General features: G+C 47.0%; 1 protein-coding gene across 5 annotated transcripts in view; it reads right to left on the bottom strand.

Moving 5' to 3' along the window:
* Positions 1–1,539: 1,539 nt before the first annotated feature.
* The window catches only part of CEP128 (centrosomal protein 128), a 111,912-nt gene continuing 94,476 nt past the window's right edge, over positions 1,540–18,975 (bottom strand). For all 5 annotated transcript variants that reach the window (XM_083167377.1, XM_083167379.1, XM_083167378.1 and 2 more), the window contains 4 exons: positions 13,007–13,084; positions 9,895–10,008; positions 5,463–5,571; positions 1,540–2,450 (listed from right to left, as the gene is read on the bottom strand). In XM_083167377.1, coding sequence (XP_083023503.1) covers positions 2,380–2,450; positions 5,463–5,571; positions 9,895–10,008; positions 13,007–13,084 — 372 coding nt within the window. In that variant the 3' untranslated portion in view covers positions 1,540–2,379. The remainder of the gene's footprint in view (positions 2,451–5,462; positions 5,572–9,894; positions 10,009–13,006; positions 13,085–18,975) is intronic.

The raw sequence follows: 18,975 nt of genomic DNA, 5'->3' as shown, positions 1-18,975 counted from the left end.
CTTTTAACCATGTTGACCTTTTATCTGTCGACCTTTAGACCCTGTCGACCATATGACGGTCCATGATGAGTCTATGATTTATACCAGAACCGATAAGCTTAGGGAAAATCAGTACTGTAAGGTAAAATCATCAGAATTTGGTTGAGAACCCCTGGGAAATTCTGCTGATTAATTAGGCACTTCAAAGTTTTTCATTATTTTTAAATGGGCAATAATGACGTCCATTTTTGGGGTAAAAATGCACAATATTGTGAGTTTGGGTTATATAGTATGGGACAGGGAAAGGTTTCTTATTAGGAAGGGGCGGGGGAAGGAGACGGGCGGTCAGGAAAGGGCAGGGGAAGGAGACGGACGGTCAGGTAATGTCAGACCTCAAATAGGAGGGAAGCTACAAGTTAAAGTAATTCAAACAGATAATTGGCAAGAGCCACCAATAGTGCCCCCTACCCTGCATCGCTGTGTGCAGCGGCACGCTCGGCACCACCGTAGTTATGGCCTTGATATGTGGCATGCCTATGTACAATCGCACCTGTATCTGCAGATTGTAAGCTTGCGAGCAGGGCCCTCCTACCATTTGACTATCTGTAACTACCTAGTTAGTTTTATCCCAATTTCTAACTGTAAAGCACAATGGAACCTGCTGCGCTGTATTAGAAACTGTTCATATTTATTTATTAAGTGCTACGTTACAGAAGTACCAACCAATCAGCTGCTGCCATGTTACAGGATGTGTTTGATCAGTTAGAAGGTGATTAGAAGGTGATTGGTACTTGGATTAATACCCCCAGTGGTTTGGTTTCATCGCTACAAGGCACATCCCCCCTAGTTACTACCTGTCTGTCACATTGGGTAAAGTGTGAGGTCTTTTTCCGGTACTTGTTTCCTAGCACAGCGCCCAATTTTTTCATTTTATGCCATCGAATTGCATGCCATATAGCCGCATACGATGCATGCCATGCGATTTTTTTTTTATTGTATAAGCACCCTAATGGGTGCTTACAATGTTAAATGCACCCCTACTATGAACCCGAAGCGTGGCGAGGGGCAGCGGTACGCGTCCTCCGACCTTTTTATACCCCCACTATCCACGTCGGCGTGGAGTTGATTTTAGATAGTGTGGCGAGCGCAGAGAGCCGATGCATATTACTTTACATATATTCCGCGTCCGCTCGCCTAGCTGCGCTCGCCACACTATATAAATTAAACTCCGCACAGACGTGGCTAGTGGGGGTATGAAAAGGTCGGAGGACACATACCGCTGCGCTCGCCAAGCTTCAGGTTGGCGTTGATAGTGGGGGGGCATTTAATATTGTAAGGACCCTTCTGGGTGGTTGTACAATAAAAAATCATATACCATCGCATTGTATGGCATACAATTTTTTATTGCGCAGCATCGCATACCATATTTAGTCTTATGGTATACAATGCGATGGGCGCCGTGCTAGGAAACAAGTACCCTTTTTCCAATTAATTCTAGAATAACTGGCTTTTTATGCTAGTCTGTATCCCATCAATACATTGTACACGTAAAACAGAAGATTCTGAATAATATATATATATTGTTTTTTAAATGATTTGTTGCTAAATGTTAAAAAAATAATTTACAGACATACATAAGAATTAAGTTCACAATTTAAACATTTCATATTTTAAATAAGCAGCATTGCAAATGGACTCAGTAATTCTGCAATGGGCACATGATACAGGACTGTAGGGTCATCAGTAAGGAACAATCTGCACTGCGAGGGGTGTGCACTGGCTGCACACCTGCCGGGCACCCTTATTCTTACACTACAACTTAGATTTCAGTTTGAGCCCTGCCTGTGCACATGCTGCATCTGCCCCCCTGCAGTGCAGCATGGTCTTACCATGGTGCAAATTTACTGGCTTTTTGGCATCCAGAGGCATGTATGGGAGCCGGTGGCACATGCACCACTGAGCACGGAAGACCTTATTCCAGACACCGTCCTATGGTGGAAGCACAAACATCATTTTTGAACATTAGTTTAACACTTGTGAAGAGGAACGGATTGAGTTAGGCCATCAGCCACAGGCCGGTATGGTCCCTTCATCCCCTCTGTATTACGTTGGTGGAGGAGGGATGTCTCACTGACTTTGGCTTACACTGCAGAGCATCATGCGTCACAGAGCAGAATAGAACTATCCGGCAGATGTAGGATTTAAGGCAAGGCTTCCAGAGGCCAGTGGATGGACCAGGACAGTGGATTTTGAAACTTGCATATAAAAATGTTAATAAAAAAACAAAATATTGATGTTGGAGATTCTGGTGAGATGCATAAGAAGCCCTTGTACTGGACAGCAGAGCTTGCAGTCAGTGCGGGGAATAAGGCGATTGTCGGTAGTACTGCGCACGTGCGATCAGGATGCAGCCTCGCTCAGCCTGATGCTTGGTCCCTCGTAGCTTGGTGACCGTCCTCTTCTCACAGGAGCTGGAGACAAGCACACTCAGATCAGATACATCAGACATAAAGCATCGATGGTGTAAAGAACTTAAGGCCTGTCTATGGCATGTACTGGGCGCTGCATACCATAATAATAATGATATTTATATAGCGCTTTTCTCCCAATAGGACTCAAAGTACTTTACCATTGTCTTTACAGCTCGAAATACAAAACAAACTTTACAGTGGATGTCAGTGAAATGCTGAGTAACTAGATAAGTCTTTAGTCTTTAGAGGATTCTACAGTGGGGGCTTCTCGCACTTTGCAAGGAAGAACGTTCCATAGAGTTGGAGCAACAAAGTCGAAAGCTCGACCCCCAGATGAATTCAGGGAAATTCTGGGTACTGTTTGGATTATATAATAAGGGTGTAATCCTTGTGTTCTCCCTCTTCAAGTAGCTGGTGACCTCATCTATGGGTCAGACCCCCAAGCTGCCCCGCATGAAAAGCCCAGCCCTTTAACCCCCTGTTCTACATACTCTCATCTAATGTATAGATTTTAGTTTCCGTTCTTGGTGGAGAACATTAAACTCGCCCCGCTATAAAGGAGGACTGTCCTATCTCTTTATAATGTAATTTGTATCTCAGAGACCTCAGGGACTGTAGAGAGTCAACATGCGCAGCCCACCTACAGCGTCTGCATAAACCCCCAACACACACACAATAACAATGCTACTACTGGGAAGAGATCCAGGAATGCGGCCTCACGTCATTATCTGCACTCCACTAAGGAACCAGGGTCATTCAGACCTTTTCACTGGGTCACCTCGCTGCTAGGAGGAGAAAGGAAGTTGTGATATCTGCCCCAGTCATCCACAGCAGTGGAGACAATGACGGGAGATGGGGTTTACACATAGTTCATTGACTTGCTTTATTTAAACTCAAAACATAGCGGCTCTCAGTGTTCCCACCTTGGTGCATTACATCAGGGGGTGATCTGGCTGAGTTCTAGATTCTCAGTGATTCCAAAAGTCTAATTGATTAACCTATTTTTCCAAAGGATAAAAACTGTTGTATTATAAACTATGTAGTAAGGCAGGCATGTCCAAACTATGGCCCTCCAGCTGTTGTGAAACTACACATCCCAGCATGCCTTGCAATCGTTTTAGCATTCCCTAATAGCAAAACTGTGGCAAGGCATGATGGGACTTGTAGTTTCACAACATCTGGAGGGCCATAGTTTGGACATGCCTGTACTAATGGAACTGTTTCCGGTTGGTTTGCAAAAGCAAACTCCTCCTATAATGGAACTGGACAAGAACATGCTGCACTGCAGGTGGGGCAGATGTAACGGGTGCAGAAAGAGAGAGTTGGATTTGTGCGAGTTATTTCGGTTTTGTGCAGGGTAAAAACTGGCTGCTTTATTTTTACAATGCAATTTAGATTTCAGTTTGAACACACCCCACCCGAATGTAACTCTCTCTGCACATGTTACTTCTGCCCCCTAAAAATTGGTATCATTAAACACCGGATAGATCTCTTGCCCCCCCCCCTCCCCCCAGTATCCCACATAAAAATGCAGTATGGTCTCCCAATCCCCTTTCCCTCCCAAACTACACAGTGGAGTGTAGAGCAGTGGTCACGGAACCCGGTCCTCATTACCCCACACAGTGCATGTTTTGCTGGTAACCCAGCAGGTGCACAGGTGTACTAATTACTCAGACACATTGTATAAGGTCCGCAGGTGGAGTTAATTATTTTACTTGTGATTCTGTGAGGAGACCTGTAAAACATGCACTGCGTGGGGTAATGAGGACCGAGTTCCCTGACCACTGGTGTAGAGTTTAGGCGCAGGGCTCTGCTTAGCAGAACGGACATTGCATGAAGACATGACACAACTGAAGGCGTGGGAGCTAGAGAGGTCTTAGAGGAAAACCCTCCACCATCTGCAGGAGAGCACAGGCCTGGGAAAGGATTTATATTCCAGCAGGACGATGATCCAGAGCTCACAGAAAAAGTGACATTGGACACAGATCAATGTCCCGGAGTGGCCAGCCCCCAATCCCCTTCAGAATCTATGGAGTGATTGAATATGACCGTTCCAGCAATATTACAAAGAACAATCAGTGCAGCGTCCAGATGTATACTGCTGGGAGAGTTACACTCACAGCTGTAACTACAGGGGAGGGGGGGGGGAGAGAGACACTCGCATTATTGAAAGGACCCTTATTTTATTGGTATTTAACTTTAGTTGACATCAAACTATTTTGTGATGTTTAGTGGTATGATTCCAGTACACCCTATCCGGGCGACATTTCCACAGTGTGAGGCTGTAGAGAGGGCCGTGACCTTAGTATGCACATTGATACGTCTTTTTCTTGTGTGCACCTGAAGGCCATAGAGTAGATCTCTTGCCACGAAAGGATGTACTGCCACCGTGCTTCAGTGGGAACAGTGGACAATGGGATAATGCCACAGTAGGATTTATTACCACCTATGGATCCGGCTGCCATTGGAGGATTGATCAGATCATTGAGGACGGGAGCTGTGCACTGGCTATTCCTATTAGGTGACGGTATACCAGCCACTGGGACTGGGGTCTGCTGCCACCGTAATAGGCTACATCAGTGAGTCTCAGACATTGTTCTCATGGAAACCTAGCAGTGCGTGTTTTCAAGGTATTGTCAGGAAAAATTAGCTCCATGTGCAAATCTATTGTATTAAACGCTCCTATGCTCCAGCTAGATGATCTGGAAAACATGCACGGTCAGGATTCCTTGAAGGCCGCATCTGAAAAGCATAGCTCGATGCTGTACTATGGCCTCACAGGTCTCATGCATAGATATCAACAAGGACCAGGGAACCCTTTCTAATCCGTGAGGAGAACAAGGACAGACGTCATTTGAGTCACTTATGTGATTGGATAATGGTGGCTGTGCCGCAGGAGGTGGCCAGTGGTTCTATCATTCTACCATGTGAATATACACCCTGAATTGTTACCATACCATGGCCTGGAACATTGCCATGTAATGGGCCCTGTGGCAGTTACTGGATACTTACAGCCAGAATCTGAGCGCAGGGAGCTGGACAGGAAGCCGCTGTTCGCCCGGAGAGATGAGGAGAGCGCCGTTAACCGAGCGCTTTGGACATCTGCTTTTAATTTTTCTTCCTTTAAAAACAAATATGTGGAAAATTTAAAAAAAAAAGGACAAAACTACACTTTGGTAAAATACGAAATGTGCCCCGTAGACCATATGGGCCGATTGTGACGCCGCTATAAGAGACCTGGAGAACCCAGGCAGCCAACATGCGGCCCAGGGCTTACAGCTGACACTCCGCATCAGGCACTTCAGCATACGGCCCATCTCTAGGTAACTTTCCAGAGGGGTGTGATGGGGAACAAACTTCAAATCCTATGTTTGTATCGCCCTAAACCAAACCCTAAAAACCCAACGCCGGTACCTGAACCCTAACGGGCCAACTTGATGGAACATTTGGTTCATATCTGTTGCCAGAGTCTATTCTTCCATGTAAGATTTACAGAACCCCCCCCCCCCCCCCCCCCCCTCCCTCAGCCTTACACAACACCGGCCCTGTCCGGTACACACTGGGTTAATTGGATCAAAGCGATATTGCCTTTAGGAGCAAACGAGAATCTGTGAAACAGTTGTGTTTTCCTCTCACGCTGGAACACGACTCTTGTTAATTATTTCATAGCAGCCAGGAGCGATCGTCCTGCGTTGTGTGTGGTGCTGCGTATGTGCTACAGTCACACACTACTTCACTCTTCTAGATTCCTACTTGTGATTGATGAATGAATAGTTAAGTTCAAACAAGCGAGAGAAGAACTAAGAGACAGCAACTACTTGGATTTAGGAGCCTCAAGGTCTGTACACATTGGACAATATTCCTACCGATTTTGCAGCTTCTGACAAGTTGGTATAAAGCCCCATACACACTGTTCGATTTTAGATAATTTTTCTATTCATTTTTTTTTTAAATATTATTAATCTTTGTGGAATAGTTTCCAATAGCAACCAATCAGCTGTTGTCATTTTATAGACTGCTAGGTAGGAGTTAATTGTTTGCTAGGGGCAACTTCACTTTAGGGCTCTTAAGTTTGATACATTTCCCCCCCATAAGATACAGTCAAGCAAACTACAATTTTTACGAGAACTACGAGATTGGGACGTGTAATTGATTCCTGTAGGACATTAACACCAGAGGGTAGGGTGCAGGCGGAGGTGGTATGCAGACAGGGGTGGTAGGCAGGCAGAAAGGAAGTCTTGTGTAGACAAGAGGTGTTGTGTAGGCAGGGGGTGGTAGGCAGACAGGGGTGGAATGCAGGCCGATGAAGGTGGTGTGGATGTGGGAGGTGGTAGGCAGGCAGAAAGGAGGTCTTGTGTAGGCAGAGGGTGGTGTGCAGACAGAATGTGGTGTGGATGTGGAAGGTGGTAGGCGGACAGGGGTGGAATGTAGGCCGAAGTGGGTGGTGTGGATGTGGGAGGTGGTAGGCAGACAGGGGTGGAATGCAGGCTGAAAAAGGTGGTGTGTAGGCAGAGGGTGGTGTGCAGACAGGAGTTGGTGTGGATGTAGGAAGTGGTGTGGATGTGGGAGGTGGTAGCCAGGCAGAGGGTAGTGTGCAGACAGGAGGTGGTGTGGATGTGGGAGGTGGTAGGCAGACAGGAGTGGAATGCAGGCTGAAGAAGGTGGTGTGGAAGGTGGTAGACAGGCAGAAAGGAGGTCTTGTGTAGGCAGAGGGTGGTGTGCAGACAGAAGGTGATGTGGAAGGTGGTAGGCGGACAGAGGTGGAATGTAGGCCGAAGTTGGTGGTGTGGATGTGGGAGGGGGTAGGTGGACAGGGGTGGAATGTAGGCCAAAGTGGGTGGTGTGGATGTGGGAGGTGGTAGGCAGGCCGACAGGGGTGGAATGCAGGCCGATGAAGGTGGTGTGGGAGGTGGTAGGCAGGCAGAAAGGAGGTCTTGTGTAGGCAGGGGGTGGTGTGCAGACAGAAGGTGGTGTGGATGTGGGAGGTGGTAGCCAGGCAGACAGTGGTGGAATGTAGGCTGAAGAGGGTGGTGTGGATATGGGAGGTGGTAGGTAGACAGGAGCGGAATGCAGGCTGAAGAAAGTGGTGTGTAGGCAGACAAGGGTGGAATGCAGGCCGAAGAAGGTGATGTGTAGGCAGGAGGCGGTGTGGATGTGGTAGGCAGGCAGAAAGGAGGTCTTGTGTAGGCAGAGGGTGGCGTGGATGTGGGAGGTGGTAGGTAGGCAGAAAGGGGTGGAATGCAGGCCGAAGAAGGTGGTGTGGATTTGGGAGGTGGTAGGCAGGCAGAAAGAAAGGAGGTCTTGTGTAGGTCTACAGGCATAGGGTGGTGTGCAGACTGGAGGTGGTGTGGATGTGGTAGGCAGAATGGGGTGGAATGTAGGCCGAAGAGGGTGGTGTGCAGGCAGGGGGTGGTATGGATGTGGGAGGTGGTAGCCAGGCAGACAGGGGTGGAATGCAGGCCAAAGAAGGTGGTGTGGATGTGGGAGGTAGTAGGCAGGCAGAAAGGAAGTCTTGTGTAGGCATAGGGTGGTGTGGATGTGGGAGGTAGGCAGAAAGGGGTGGAATGCAGGCCGAAGAAGGTGGTGTGGATGTGGTAGGCAGGCAGAAAGGAGTTCTTGTGCAGGCAGGGGGTGGTGTGGATGTGGGAGGTGGTAGGCAGACAGGAGTGGAATGCAGGCCCGAAGAAGGTAATGTGTAGACAGAAAGGAGACTGTGTGCAGGTACCAACATGATCCATCTGAGAGAAACCAGATGGGAAAGCAGGACACGTGTCACAGAGATATGATCCCTATCATGTCCCAACTCCTAGGGCATCATTGAGGAAGACCTTTATTTCTAGGGGTAAAACACGTAATTTTATTCAGACTATATCACATGCACGTCATTACCAGATTCCTTTATTATCACAATCAGAGTCACCATCTACTGAACCTCAACATGCTAGGTGGGGCTGAAGAAACCTCAGGTATGTCCACAAGAACTGGGGCCACAAACCACCCCTGACTACACTATCCAGTGCCTGCAGATAACAGACCACAATACACAGTCAGTTACATTAGATCGAACGCCGGGATTGTTTTGAAATCTCGGCAGTCAAAATGCCAACGCTGGAATCCCGAGCCACACACACACACACACACACACACACACACACACACACACACACACACACACACACACACACACACACCCACCCACCCACAGAGGGACAAAGTGACGGGATTTCAACTGCATCCCCTAACCCTACGCCCCAAAACGCTTTTCCTTGAACTTTGATATAATAGAAGTAGCCACATCTGTATGAGATGACCGTCCATTCATTCATTACTAAATCAATAGGAGCACAGAAGTTGCTGGAGCAGACGGTAACACAGCTGGATAAAGTACCGATGTCTTGTAGCAATTGTAAATAGATAAGCATGTAACTCGCTTCTTTGTAGAACATGCAGAGTATGCTCTTATTAACATACTGGTAAGTCCGCTCAAAGCAAATGCTGTGAAAGCTAGTAAGATGTAGCTTCACTTGCTGCCAACAGATGTCAGTGTTTTGGAGACACACTGACACTCGACATATATATTCTAGATACAATAGGTTGTATGCTAAATACACTGTCAATAGGTAATAGTAGACTTATCAACTACAATACTGAGGGGAGGAGCTGTGATTAAAGTGTACAGGTTTTGTTTTTCTGCTGTATTTTACCCATTGAAATGCCAGAATAACCATGATACACTGATGAAACAACTAATTCACATCATTACAACTGTCCAGAATACAATAGTCTGAGTTAGTGTTCATTCTAGCACCCACCAACTTTGAAAACCCATGCAGTTCCTCTTCCCTCCCTGGGGTGTCGCTGTCTGCTGTGCGGTTTCTAGCACAGGTCTGGTTTGCATAGCAGTGCTTATATACAGACCACACTGTGGTAGAAGCACTGCAGCAGACAGAGACACCCCAGGCAGGGAAGAGGAACTGCATGGGTTTTCAAAGTTGGCGGGTGCTAGAATGAACACTAGTCTGAGTATAATGTTATGGACACATGCTTCTGAAGAAACTATGTGCTCAGATGGTGAAACTCGTCAGTCAGGTGTCTTATCACCTTCTGCACATAGGGTGCTACAAGGTGCTCACAGCACTGTACATTGGGAAGGAAACAGAGCACACAGAGTTTATAACAATATTATTATCAGGGTATCAATATACATCTCTGGCCTATAATGTGTTGGGCTGAGGCAGAGACGCAGGAGGTGTTTGTGGTTTGATTCCTTCATTGACATTTTCCATCACTGCACAGTAATTTCTGGTATCCAGATGGCTGACAATTTTGTATATGCCTGATGACCTTTTAGGGTCAACCTAATAATCCACCCCCACCACCTGGATCCACCACTGTAGGTTATGCACGCTCAGTATCTATAATATAACGGGGACTTGTACATTACCCTGTACTCCTGGATTCTGCATTTGGAGTCTTCCAGCTGTTGCTGCAGCGAGCCGACGATCTCCCGGTATTGTGCGTACCTTGCCTCCATCACCTCTCGCTGTAGATGTGAGTCCTGTACAGAACACAGGACACGTCAGATCTCTAGGACTCACAATTCATATACTTCACCATGGCTGTGAGACTGTGGCGGCTGAGCCAGTCGGCTGCAATTACATCTGTGCTAGGGATATTCGACCATACTACATATCATACGACAAATGCATCTGTACCATATCTATTTCTAGCCGGCATCACTGGTACCAGCCCAATCCTCAGTATAAGTCTGGAGTCACAGGGAACTCTACATATGAACAGCGCAGCATAACCCAGATCGGTATCTACATGCCATCATTACCCTTAGCTTATGTGTCAGCACCCCATTACCACACATATGCATCTGCTCTAACCTAGATGTACCAGCGGAGTGCTGGCTCAGACTAACCTCCGTGAGTGACCCATTTCCTGTTTGTAAGATATTGCCCTCGAAAAAGAATTTCCCTGCTCGGACTGGGTGCTGGTGCCATAAGATGTTTGTGTGCATTACTGCTTAGTAATTAGCAAGTATGTGTGATATACACGGCTGACGCGTTTCACACAATGATCTGCCCTCATCATCAGCAATCTGGATTTCTCAGCATGACACCGACTTCTAATACCTGGAGCCATCTGCACACGACAAGCCACCTGTAGCATGGTCACGACTGCCCAGCCACCCTCATGCCCCTTCCTACAGCCGCCTCACTCCCTAGAACGTTCCATCTGGATACAGAGACCCATATACTACACCAGGCTCAACAGAAGGTCACAATTTATGTTTTCTGGCATTGGCGTACAAATAACAGCCGGTGCGCAACGCTGTATTTGAGCAATGATAAAACAGATGATTAAAAGGATTCTCTGCATATAGGCCGGAGCGTGATCCCCTGAAAGTCACGGCTAAATCTGGCCAAAGCTTCCCCCATCTTTTGTGATCCACAGCGTAACCATGACGCCACACCTGTTTCCTATTTCCATCATTCGGCTCACATACCAACATATGGGACAAAGGCCTTTTATTCATCCCATTATTTTTAGCGATAAAACAAATCCTACGTAGGATACTAATACCAGAGAACATAAGCATGGCCGAAAGGCTCTTCTTATCAATATGCGGAGCCCATACGAACCGCGCGTTCATTAGATCTCAGCGCCCCAGTAAGAGTGGCTCCCCTTATATTCCCCTATAGAATTACTCGGCTCTCTGTAGAACGCTCCGCCTGGCAAATATGGAAGAAATGTCAAAATGGAGCGAGCTAATTCCATGAAAAAAAAAGTGTCAGACGTGAGTGAATGGAACAATGCATTTCTCATAGCTGTGTCCGTGCGTTCCCAGCAGTCTCCACAGGACCCAATTGTGGCTCTAGGCCTGAGCCGCACTATAGCCGAGCACTGACACGGAGGGCTAAATAATGGGACTCATTCATGCCAGCTCCATTCAGATCATTTTCTCAAGGTTGCTCCGTACAGTATTTCCCCCCGTGTTCCCTTACCCTGGAATATTGCTTACATCTGTGAATAGAGAGGTCGGGGGGGCTATTCATTATGAATGCGCATTCCTGGCCGTTTCTCAGAGATTAAAGGTAACACTCCCACATTCTTGGGTTCCCTCAATGTAGAGTAAACATTTGTTAGCCGTGACAAAGCCTTCATGTGCCCTGACAGGGTATTAGGCCGGAGCGCCCCTTCTGTGGTTAGGTGCTCATTGGCTTTTGCAGGTTGCTGCTGTTCTTATTGCTCATCCGGCTGGTAAATAGAGGGATGTCCCATACGGAGGGGATGCTTAGCTGTACTGGATTATACATAGCAGTATCAGCTTCCCCCACATCAGTACGCTATGTACTCATTACAGGAATGCAGGAAACGATCTCCCAGATTATTAGAACATACCATTAGAAAGGATATTATACTGACCACAGTCTTAATAGCCATATAATATCTGCCCCAGATGTGCCACGTGCAATAATGCCAGTGACTTACAGCAGCCGTCATTTACCTCCAATCGCTCTTTATATGTTGCGTTCAATGAGTACATGGGGGGTGTCCATGACCCCCATAGAGGAAGAATAGAATAGGTCCGTGCTCGCAAGGGGTTTAGTTGCGCTCATCATGCTGCCTGAGTCCGACGACGGGCTAGAGACTGTCGGGATCCTGACTGTCGGACCCCTGTACCACACCCATGCTGCAGATGAGGTGATGTCACTACTGTGTGGGGGTCTTCTGTACGACGGGCCGAGGCCACATTTACATACTGACCTCTGTTTTGCACTGTCCCTGTTATGTTAAACTAGTGGCTAGTAATGGCCATCTCCCCCTCTTCCCCATACAAAATCTCTGCCTGCATCCATCTCTGGTTCTACTCGCTAATAATTTAGGGGCAGGAGACATTTAAAAACAATTAATAACAAAGGGGGGTAACTAGGTTGGTTTGCATTACTGGTGGGGCAGATGTAACTTGTGCAGAGAGAGTTACATTTCGGTGAGTTATTTTGTTTCTGTGCAGGGTAAATACTGGCTGCTTTATTCTTACACTGCAATCTATATTTCAGTTTGAATACACCTCACCCAAATCTAACTCTCTGCAAAGGTTACATCAGCCCCATCTGCAGCGCAGCATGATTTTGTCCATTAAAGGAGTTTGCTTTTGCAAACCAACCTGAATTAGGCCCAAAATGTGTTCTATGTTTCTGGGGCAGTCTGATATGTGGCTGGTGTTCGGGTGCAATTTGTGGGCCCTGTCCCAGCAGGGGGGGTGGTAACTGGGAAGCTATGCTGACAGGTGCCCAGTGCTCTGCCCTGAAGACGCCAGTGGGAGTGGGGTGCCATTCTGCTCCACCTGATAGTTGGGGTGCCATTCTAGAACACTTGATAGTTGGTTATATTTATAACCTATGTACTTGTGGGCAGAGATTGTACCTGACATGTTGCCCCTCCCACCCCTGGTTCAACCATTTTATACACTGCATTTCACCTTAAAGGAGCAACAAAATAATATGTATAATATGCATATATCTATGTATCCCTTATATACTCACACTGAGATCCTTCATGTCGTCCAACAGGCTGAGCTTCTCCGGAACAGACTCAAGGTGATCCAGAGCCATCCGTGTACTCTGTCAGATCATAAAGCAGCATTATTATCTGTTATTTGTACGGCGCCACAAGGGTTTTGCAGCGCCTAACAGTACATAAATCAGTGAGCAAGACAAGAAAACAACCACTTACAGTACAATAGAGGAAAAGCACATGAGGGGAGAGGGCCCTGCTCGTGAGTGCTTACATTCTGAAGGAGTAGGAACGGATGGAGTAGAAGGGAGGATCTAACAAAGATTTCGGATAAGGAATGGGGTCAAAGGGAGCATGTAACAGTGGATTAGGATAATTACTGCCCCTTCCTATAGATACAGTAGCTGGACCACAGAATCTGAGGAATACTCGTGTAGATGAGCTGCTGGATAGAGCATCTGTAACCCGGTATATGAAGCTCTGGGTAATAGTAGGTGCCACTGCAGGGAGGTTCCTGTATCTGTGCCAGGGATGCCGGCAGGTTGCTAAATTACCAATTATCTCAGGCCTATAGGATCCGCAGTTCATTGGAAATCCAATTTCACTGAATATGCTGCAATTCAAACAGATCCGCTATAGGATTTACAGCAAATGTCCTGGGTAATGCAATGCAAGTAAATGATATCTAAGCAGCAATGCTCCATAAAAGGTGCATTGTCGGGACAATTATATATAAAAATAAGGTTTATCTATCCTGTGGTGCATCCGAGAAGATTGTTCCGCGCCCGTAAAACATTTGGAATAAGTAGAAACCTAGAGAGCACTTTGTACAGGTGATACGTGCTGCGGATCAGAGTTCTGTGTGGTAGGATGCAACGTCTGGAGAAACGGTCAGAATGACAGCACCTAGCAGCCATGGGCACTAAGGACAGGAGAAATGGTCAGAATGACAGCACCTGGCAGCCATGGGTTCTAAGGACAGGAGAAATGGTCAGAATGACAGCACCTGGCAGTCATGGGCGCCAAGGACAGGAGAAATGGTCAGAATGACAGCACCTGGCAGTCATGGGCGCCAAGGACAGGAGAAATGGTCAGAATGACAGCACCTGGCAGTCATGGGCGCTAAGGACAGGAGAAACTGTCAGAATGACAGCACCTGGCAGCCATGGGCACTAAGGACAGGAGAAACCGTCAGAATGACAGCACCTGGCAGTCATGGGCGCCAAGGACAGGATAAATGGTCAGAATGACAGTACCTGGCAGTCATGGGCGCTAAGGACAGGAGAAACGGTCAGAATGTCTGCAGGACAGGAGACACTGTCAGAATGCCAGCACCTGGCAGCCATGGACGCGAAGGACCAGAGAAGCGGTCAGAATGTCTGAACCTGGCAGTCATGGACGCGAAGGACCAGAGAAACGGTCAGAATGCCAGCACCTGGCAGTCATAGTTGCTAAGGACCAGAGAAGCGGTCAGAATGTCTGAACCTGGCAGTCATAGTTGCTAAGGACCAGAGAAGCGGACAGAATGTCTGAACCTGGCAGTCATAGTTGCTAAGGACCAGAGAAGCGGTCAGAATGTCTGAACCTGGCAGTCATAGTTGCTAAGGACCAGAGAAGCGGTCAGAATGTCTGAACCTGGCAGTCATAGTTGCTAAGGACCAGAGAAGCGGTCAGAATGTCTGAACCTGGCAGTCATAGTTGCTAAGGACTAGAGACTCTGCTGTTTGCCTCCAAGTGCTGACATTCTGACATTGTACATTTCCCCCGAGCCAGGTGTACAGCACAATGTGTGATGTGCAGGCTCAGATGCCGGTAACACATGGCTGACCATTGGATTGCCCCCATAGAGTTCTCCTTGCATAGGGTCTGCCACTTGTACATTCTGCATACACAGGTACAATCAGCCCTCCTCAGATAATCTTCATGGTTTTACGATCTACGCCCTTATATTTAATTTACCCAAGACTGTCATGAAGTTTGGGGGTGTGATAGCACACACCCATGACCCCACGGGGACACTTCATGTTGTGTAATGCAGCAATGAGCCCTGTAGCTACACCTCATGCATGATTCACCAGTCAAATCCAGAATAAACTGGCATTCAACCTGTTTTTTTTTTTTAAATTAGTTCCTATATTCTGGAGGTTGACCAATTAACCTGGTTTAGAGAAAAGAATTTGTAGTTTAAAAAAATGATATTTTAAAAAGATCTTCTTTGTTATCCTGCCCGATGGCAAAATATGCAGCAGAGGGCGGCCCCAGCACTGCGCGCCGGAGCCTATGTCGGTGCAGCACTGTGTGCAGTCTTGCATGATAACAGAGCCGCTCCCTCACTGACCACAAGTACACAGAGCTGCGATGGGAGATAAAGCGCCCAATCACAGAGCTGTCACCAGCGCACCCGGAGACTTTAATAATTCCCTGCTCTTTCTGTCCTTTCAGCAGATCAGATTTTTGTCAGACAGTTTGTTACAGTAGATACAAAGTGTCGCAGCAACTTAACACTTCATCTGTCAGCCGCTTCCTGTCTGCCAAGGAACAAAGGAATTAAAAAGACGTTGTTGCCTTATTGCATGTGCGAGACAGAAATCGTGGTGTCTCCATACACAGGCAGAACTTTCCTTCGACTTGGGGAACAGATCATCAGAAGACCAGGCCAACCTTTATCCATCATAAATGTTCAGGATGGAACGCCCAAGACTAATGTTCTAAAGATTACCTCCGGGGAAGGATATGAAACATTTGGATATTGCACTGCACGAGGGCCCACATCACATGGGGCTCGTGTCTCACTCCTGACAGGTGTTACTCAGTGGTTAAGAGTTCTGGGCTGGGATGTGACAGGTCTTGAGTGAGGTATGCCTGATTGTGGGAAATGTTAAACTTTTACACAAATATCGGACATTTTACAGTCGGGCAGTGTATTTGTATTAGCGTCCAAGTTCACAAAAAAGGAGGTTTTTGTTTCCGAATATGAGCAGCAGGTAAAATTCGTAGTGTTCACTCTAGGATTTTTTTAGGGCAGGGTAGTGCCCACCGAGCGGGGCACATTCCCACGACAGAGAGAGTCAGAAGCTGGTAAATGCATAGAATACAGATATAGATGCTCTGATTGTTGCCGCGATACGGCCACCACATGGCAATTGACGCGTCAACGATGAGTGCGGCTACACCTGTATGACATCCGATAAGAACCACTTGGCCCATCTATACAGTGGTGGAACTACAGAGGGTGCAGGAGATGTAGCTGCTATGGGGCCCCACGACCTGCAGGGGACTTACATGGAGGCATAGGCGTGTGCAGCACATTGTACTGCTGGAGGGGTGTGTCTACTGTCTAGCACCACCCATGGGCATGTCCAACACTACTGTTGTGGAGGTTCGTTCCCATTTTCGAATGGGGATCCTAAAATGTCAGGGTCGGGCGCCAGCAAAAGATCTCTCGCTTTCATATGATAAGAGGTTTTATGTGGATCAGACCACCAGACCCGGAGATATCGGGGATTCAAAGGAACCCCATTTTCCCCATAGGACACATCTATGTTTAACCTGGTCAGTAATACATGCCTGACCGGTCACCATTGGGGCATTGTTTGGCTACATAAGCTGATAGTTTGTGAGGGGTGGTGCATGATACTAGCATGTGCACGCCTTTGGATGCCATCTGCAGCACCCGCTGGCAGCTAGGTGGACGTGCAGGCGGCAGGTGAGAGGGTAGCGGACATTATACACCCACTGTGAACGCCTATGCATGGAGGGGGTCGGGACTTCAGTCAGCAGTGCCCTGTTGGGTTCAGGGGCCATAGTGCACTAGTGGCACCATTATACTGTAGGGCAGCTCATCTACACTTCCGAAATCTGCAGAAGCTTTGCCTGTGACCTCCCTCCGTGTACACCAATACTGGGCCCTGAATCTGGCGTCATAGACGAGCTGATGTGTGTGGAGGCGTTATAAGTCAGCAATACTTAAATTAACTTCCAAGAACTAAATTAAAGAGAAAAAAATATTTAACTGTAAAAATGCAAAATATACTTGGACTTATCAAAAAAGAGCTCACGTACTGTACATGGGCGGGATGTTCTTACATCCGCAGCCCAGCTCCGCCCCCTTCACATACATAATTATCACATATGCACTAACATATGCGATAATTATAGCAAATGACAGCTCTTGCATTAAGAGCTGTCCTTTGCGGTGAGAGTCAGCGGGTCCCTTCGGCTCTCCCCTCCCTCCTCCCTGTCTACGATCCTCTTCCAGGTGCAGCGAGTAGGGAGGGGAGAGCCGATGGGACCCGCTGACTCTCACAGGTCTGTGCAGCACAACTCTGTGCTGCCCAAACACAGGTGGGCGAGGGGGGGGGGGGGGGGGGTTGGTGCGGGCGGCGATGAGTCGCAACAGAAGCCCATATGCTTCTATGGGGCATCGCCACATTTTTCTGGCGATGCCCCCCGCTGCGGTAATCCGGTGCCCAAAATGCGGTAAAAACTCTGATAATGGGGGTTTTACCGCATTTTTAGTTTACAGAATCTCCCCCCCATGTCATTCCCCTGCCCATTGCATTCAATGTTTGCACATCAGGAAGCTAACTATACGCACAGGCAGCTTTTGCTGATTAAAATCATATGCCTATATTTTGTATGTAATTGTGACTGTACTGTATTATTTTGAAGTATTGGCAGGTGCTGCAGAACCCTTGTTGAGTCATATTAATAATAATAATAATGATGATTATAATAAATAAAAAATGTTCCGTTACAGTGTTTCCCAACCAAACAGTAGAACATTAAGTTTCTTGTCTATATGATGTATGTAATTTGTCTGCATACCAAATAATGTTACACTGTTTGGCTGGGAAACACTGTAACAGAACATTTTTTATGCATATATAGTCGCAATTACATACAGGACATAGGCAAAAGCTGCTTGTGCATCTAGTTAGATGCAGTCAACAGAAAAAAAAAGCTGAAAATGTAATTGTTCTGGTTTTTTTTCCCCATTACATTACGAAAAGAAAAAGTCGGACATTCTAGTATCTGACTGAGCAAAATTTTGGGGGGCTGCTAACACAGTGTCTCATTACATCCCAGCCCTGATGTTGTTATGACACTGAGAACCGAGACAGACCCTGGGTGCAATTTAAATGTGAGCTCTTTGTCATTGAAGGAGATTCGCATACACCAGGCATGTCCAACCTGTGGCCCTCCAGATGTTGTGAAACTACACATCCCAGCATGCCTTGCTATAGTTTTCGCATTCCCTAATAGCAATACTATGGCAAGGCATGCTGGGATGTGTAATTTCACAACATCTGGAGGGCCGCAGGTTGGACATGCCTGGCATACACCATATACAGGACTATACAGTAAGTACACTCACACATTCCAAAAGAAATGTCTAAGCCAGTCCTTGCCAGTTACATAAGGAAGTCATCTTCAGATGCCATTGGGTGCAATGGCTTCCCAGGGACAAACCTTTGACGGAACCGTGTAATCTCCATATAATATTCCGTAAAATACTGAATAGAACTCTCACAAGTAATAGGACTTGTGTTACACTATTAAGCAGGACAGGGCCTTCCGACATCTGAGCTTCTGCCGATCCCTACCTTTACATCATAGAATTGTGCAACTGACCAGGACTAATTTGCGTTCCTACCCTTGTTCCATCTATTTTCTGAGTGCACATTATTACACCGAAACATATTGCAGATCCTAGAACCTCTGTACCCGATGCACACAACTGCACAGCTACTTCCAAAGAGTTAACTTACTCAGCAACACGTGGTATAACAAGCCGGCAGCAATGGGCGGTCATCGGGGACTATATTGTATTACTTAATATATGATGTGTATGCAAATATTTATCTCCCCACTTATGTAAAATATAGAGGGAACCAATTTGACCATAAACCAGCATCAGCACCACAACAGCTCTTGGATCTGTGTTGTGTTAACACAGTGATCCGTGCGGCTGCGAGCAGTGTCTGGCCGCTGTCCC

Source organism: Crinia signifera, chromosome 12, assembly GCF_055691185.1.
Source record: "Crinia signifera chromosome 12, ASM5569118v1, whole genome shotgun sequence".
NCBI lineage: Eukaryota > Metazoa > Chordata > Amphibia > Anura > Myobatrachidae > Crinia > Crinia signifera.
This window is presented reverse-complemented; position numbering and strand designations above follow the sequence as displayed.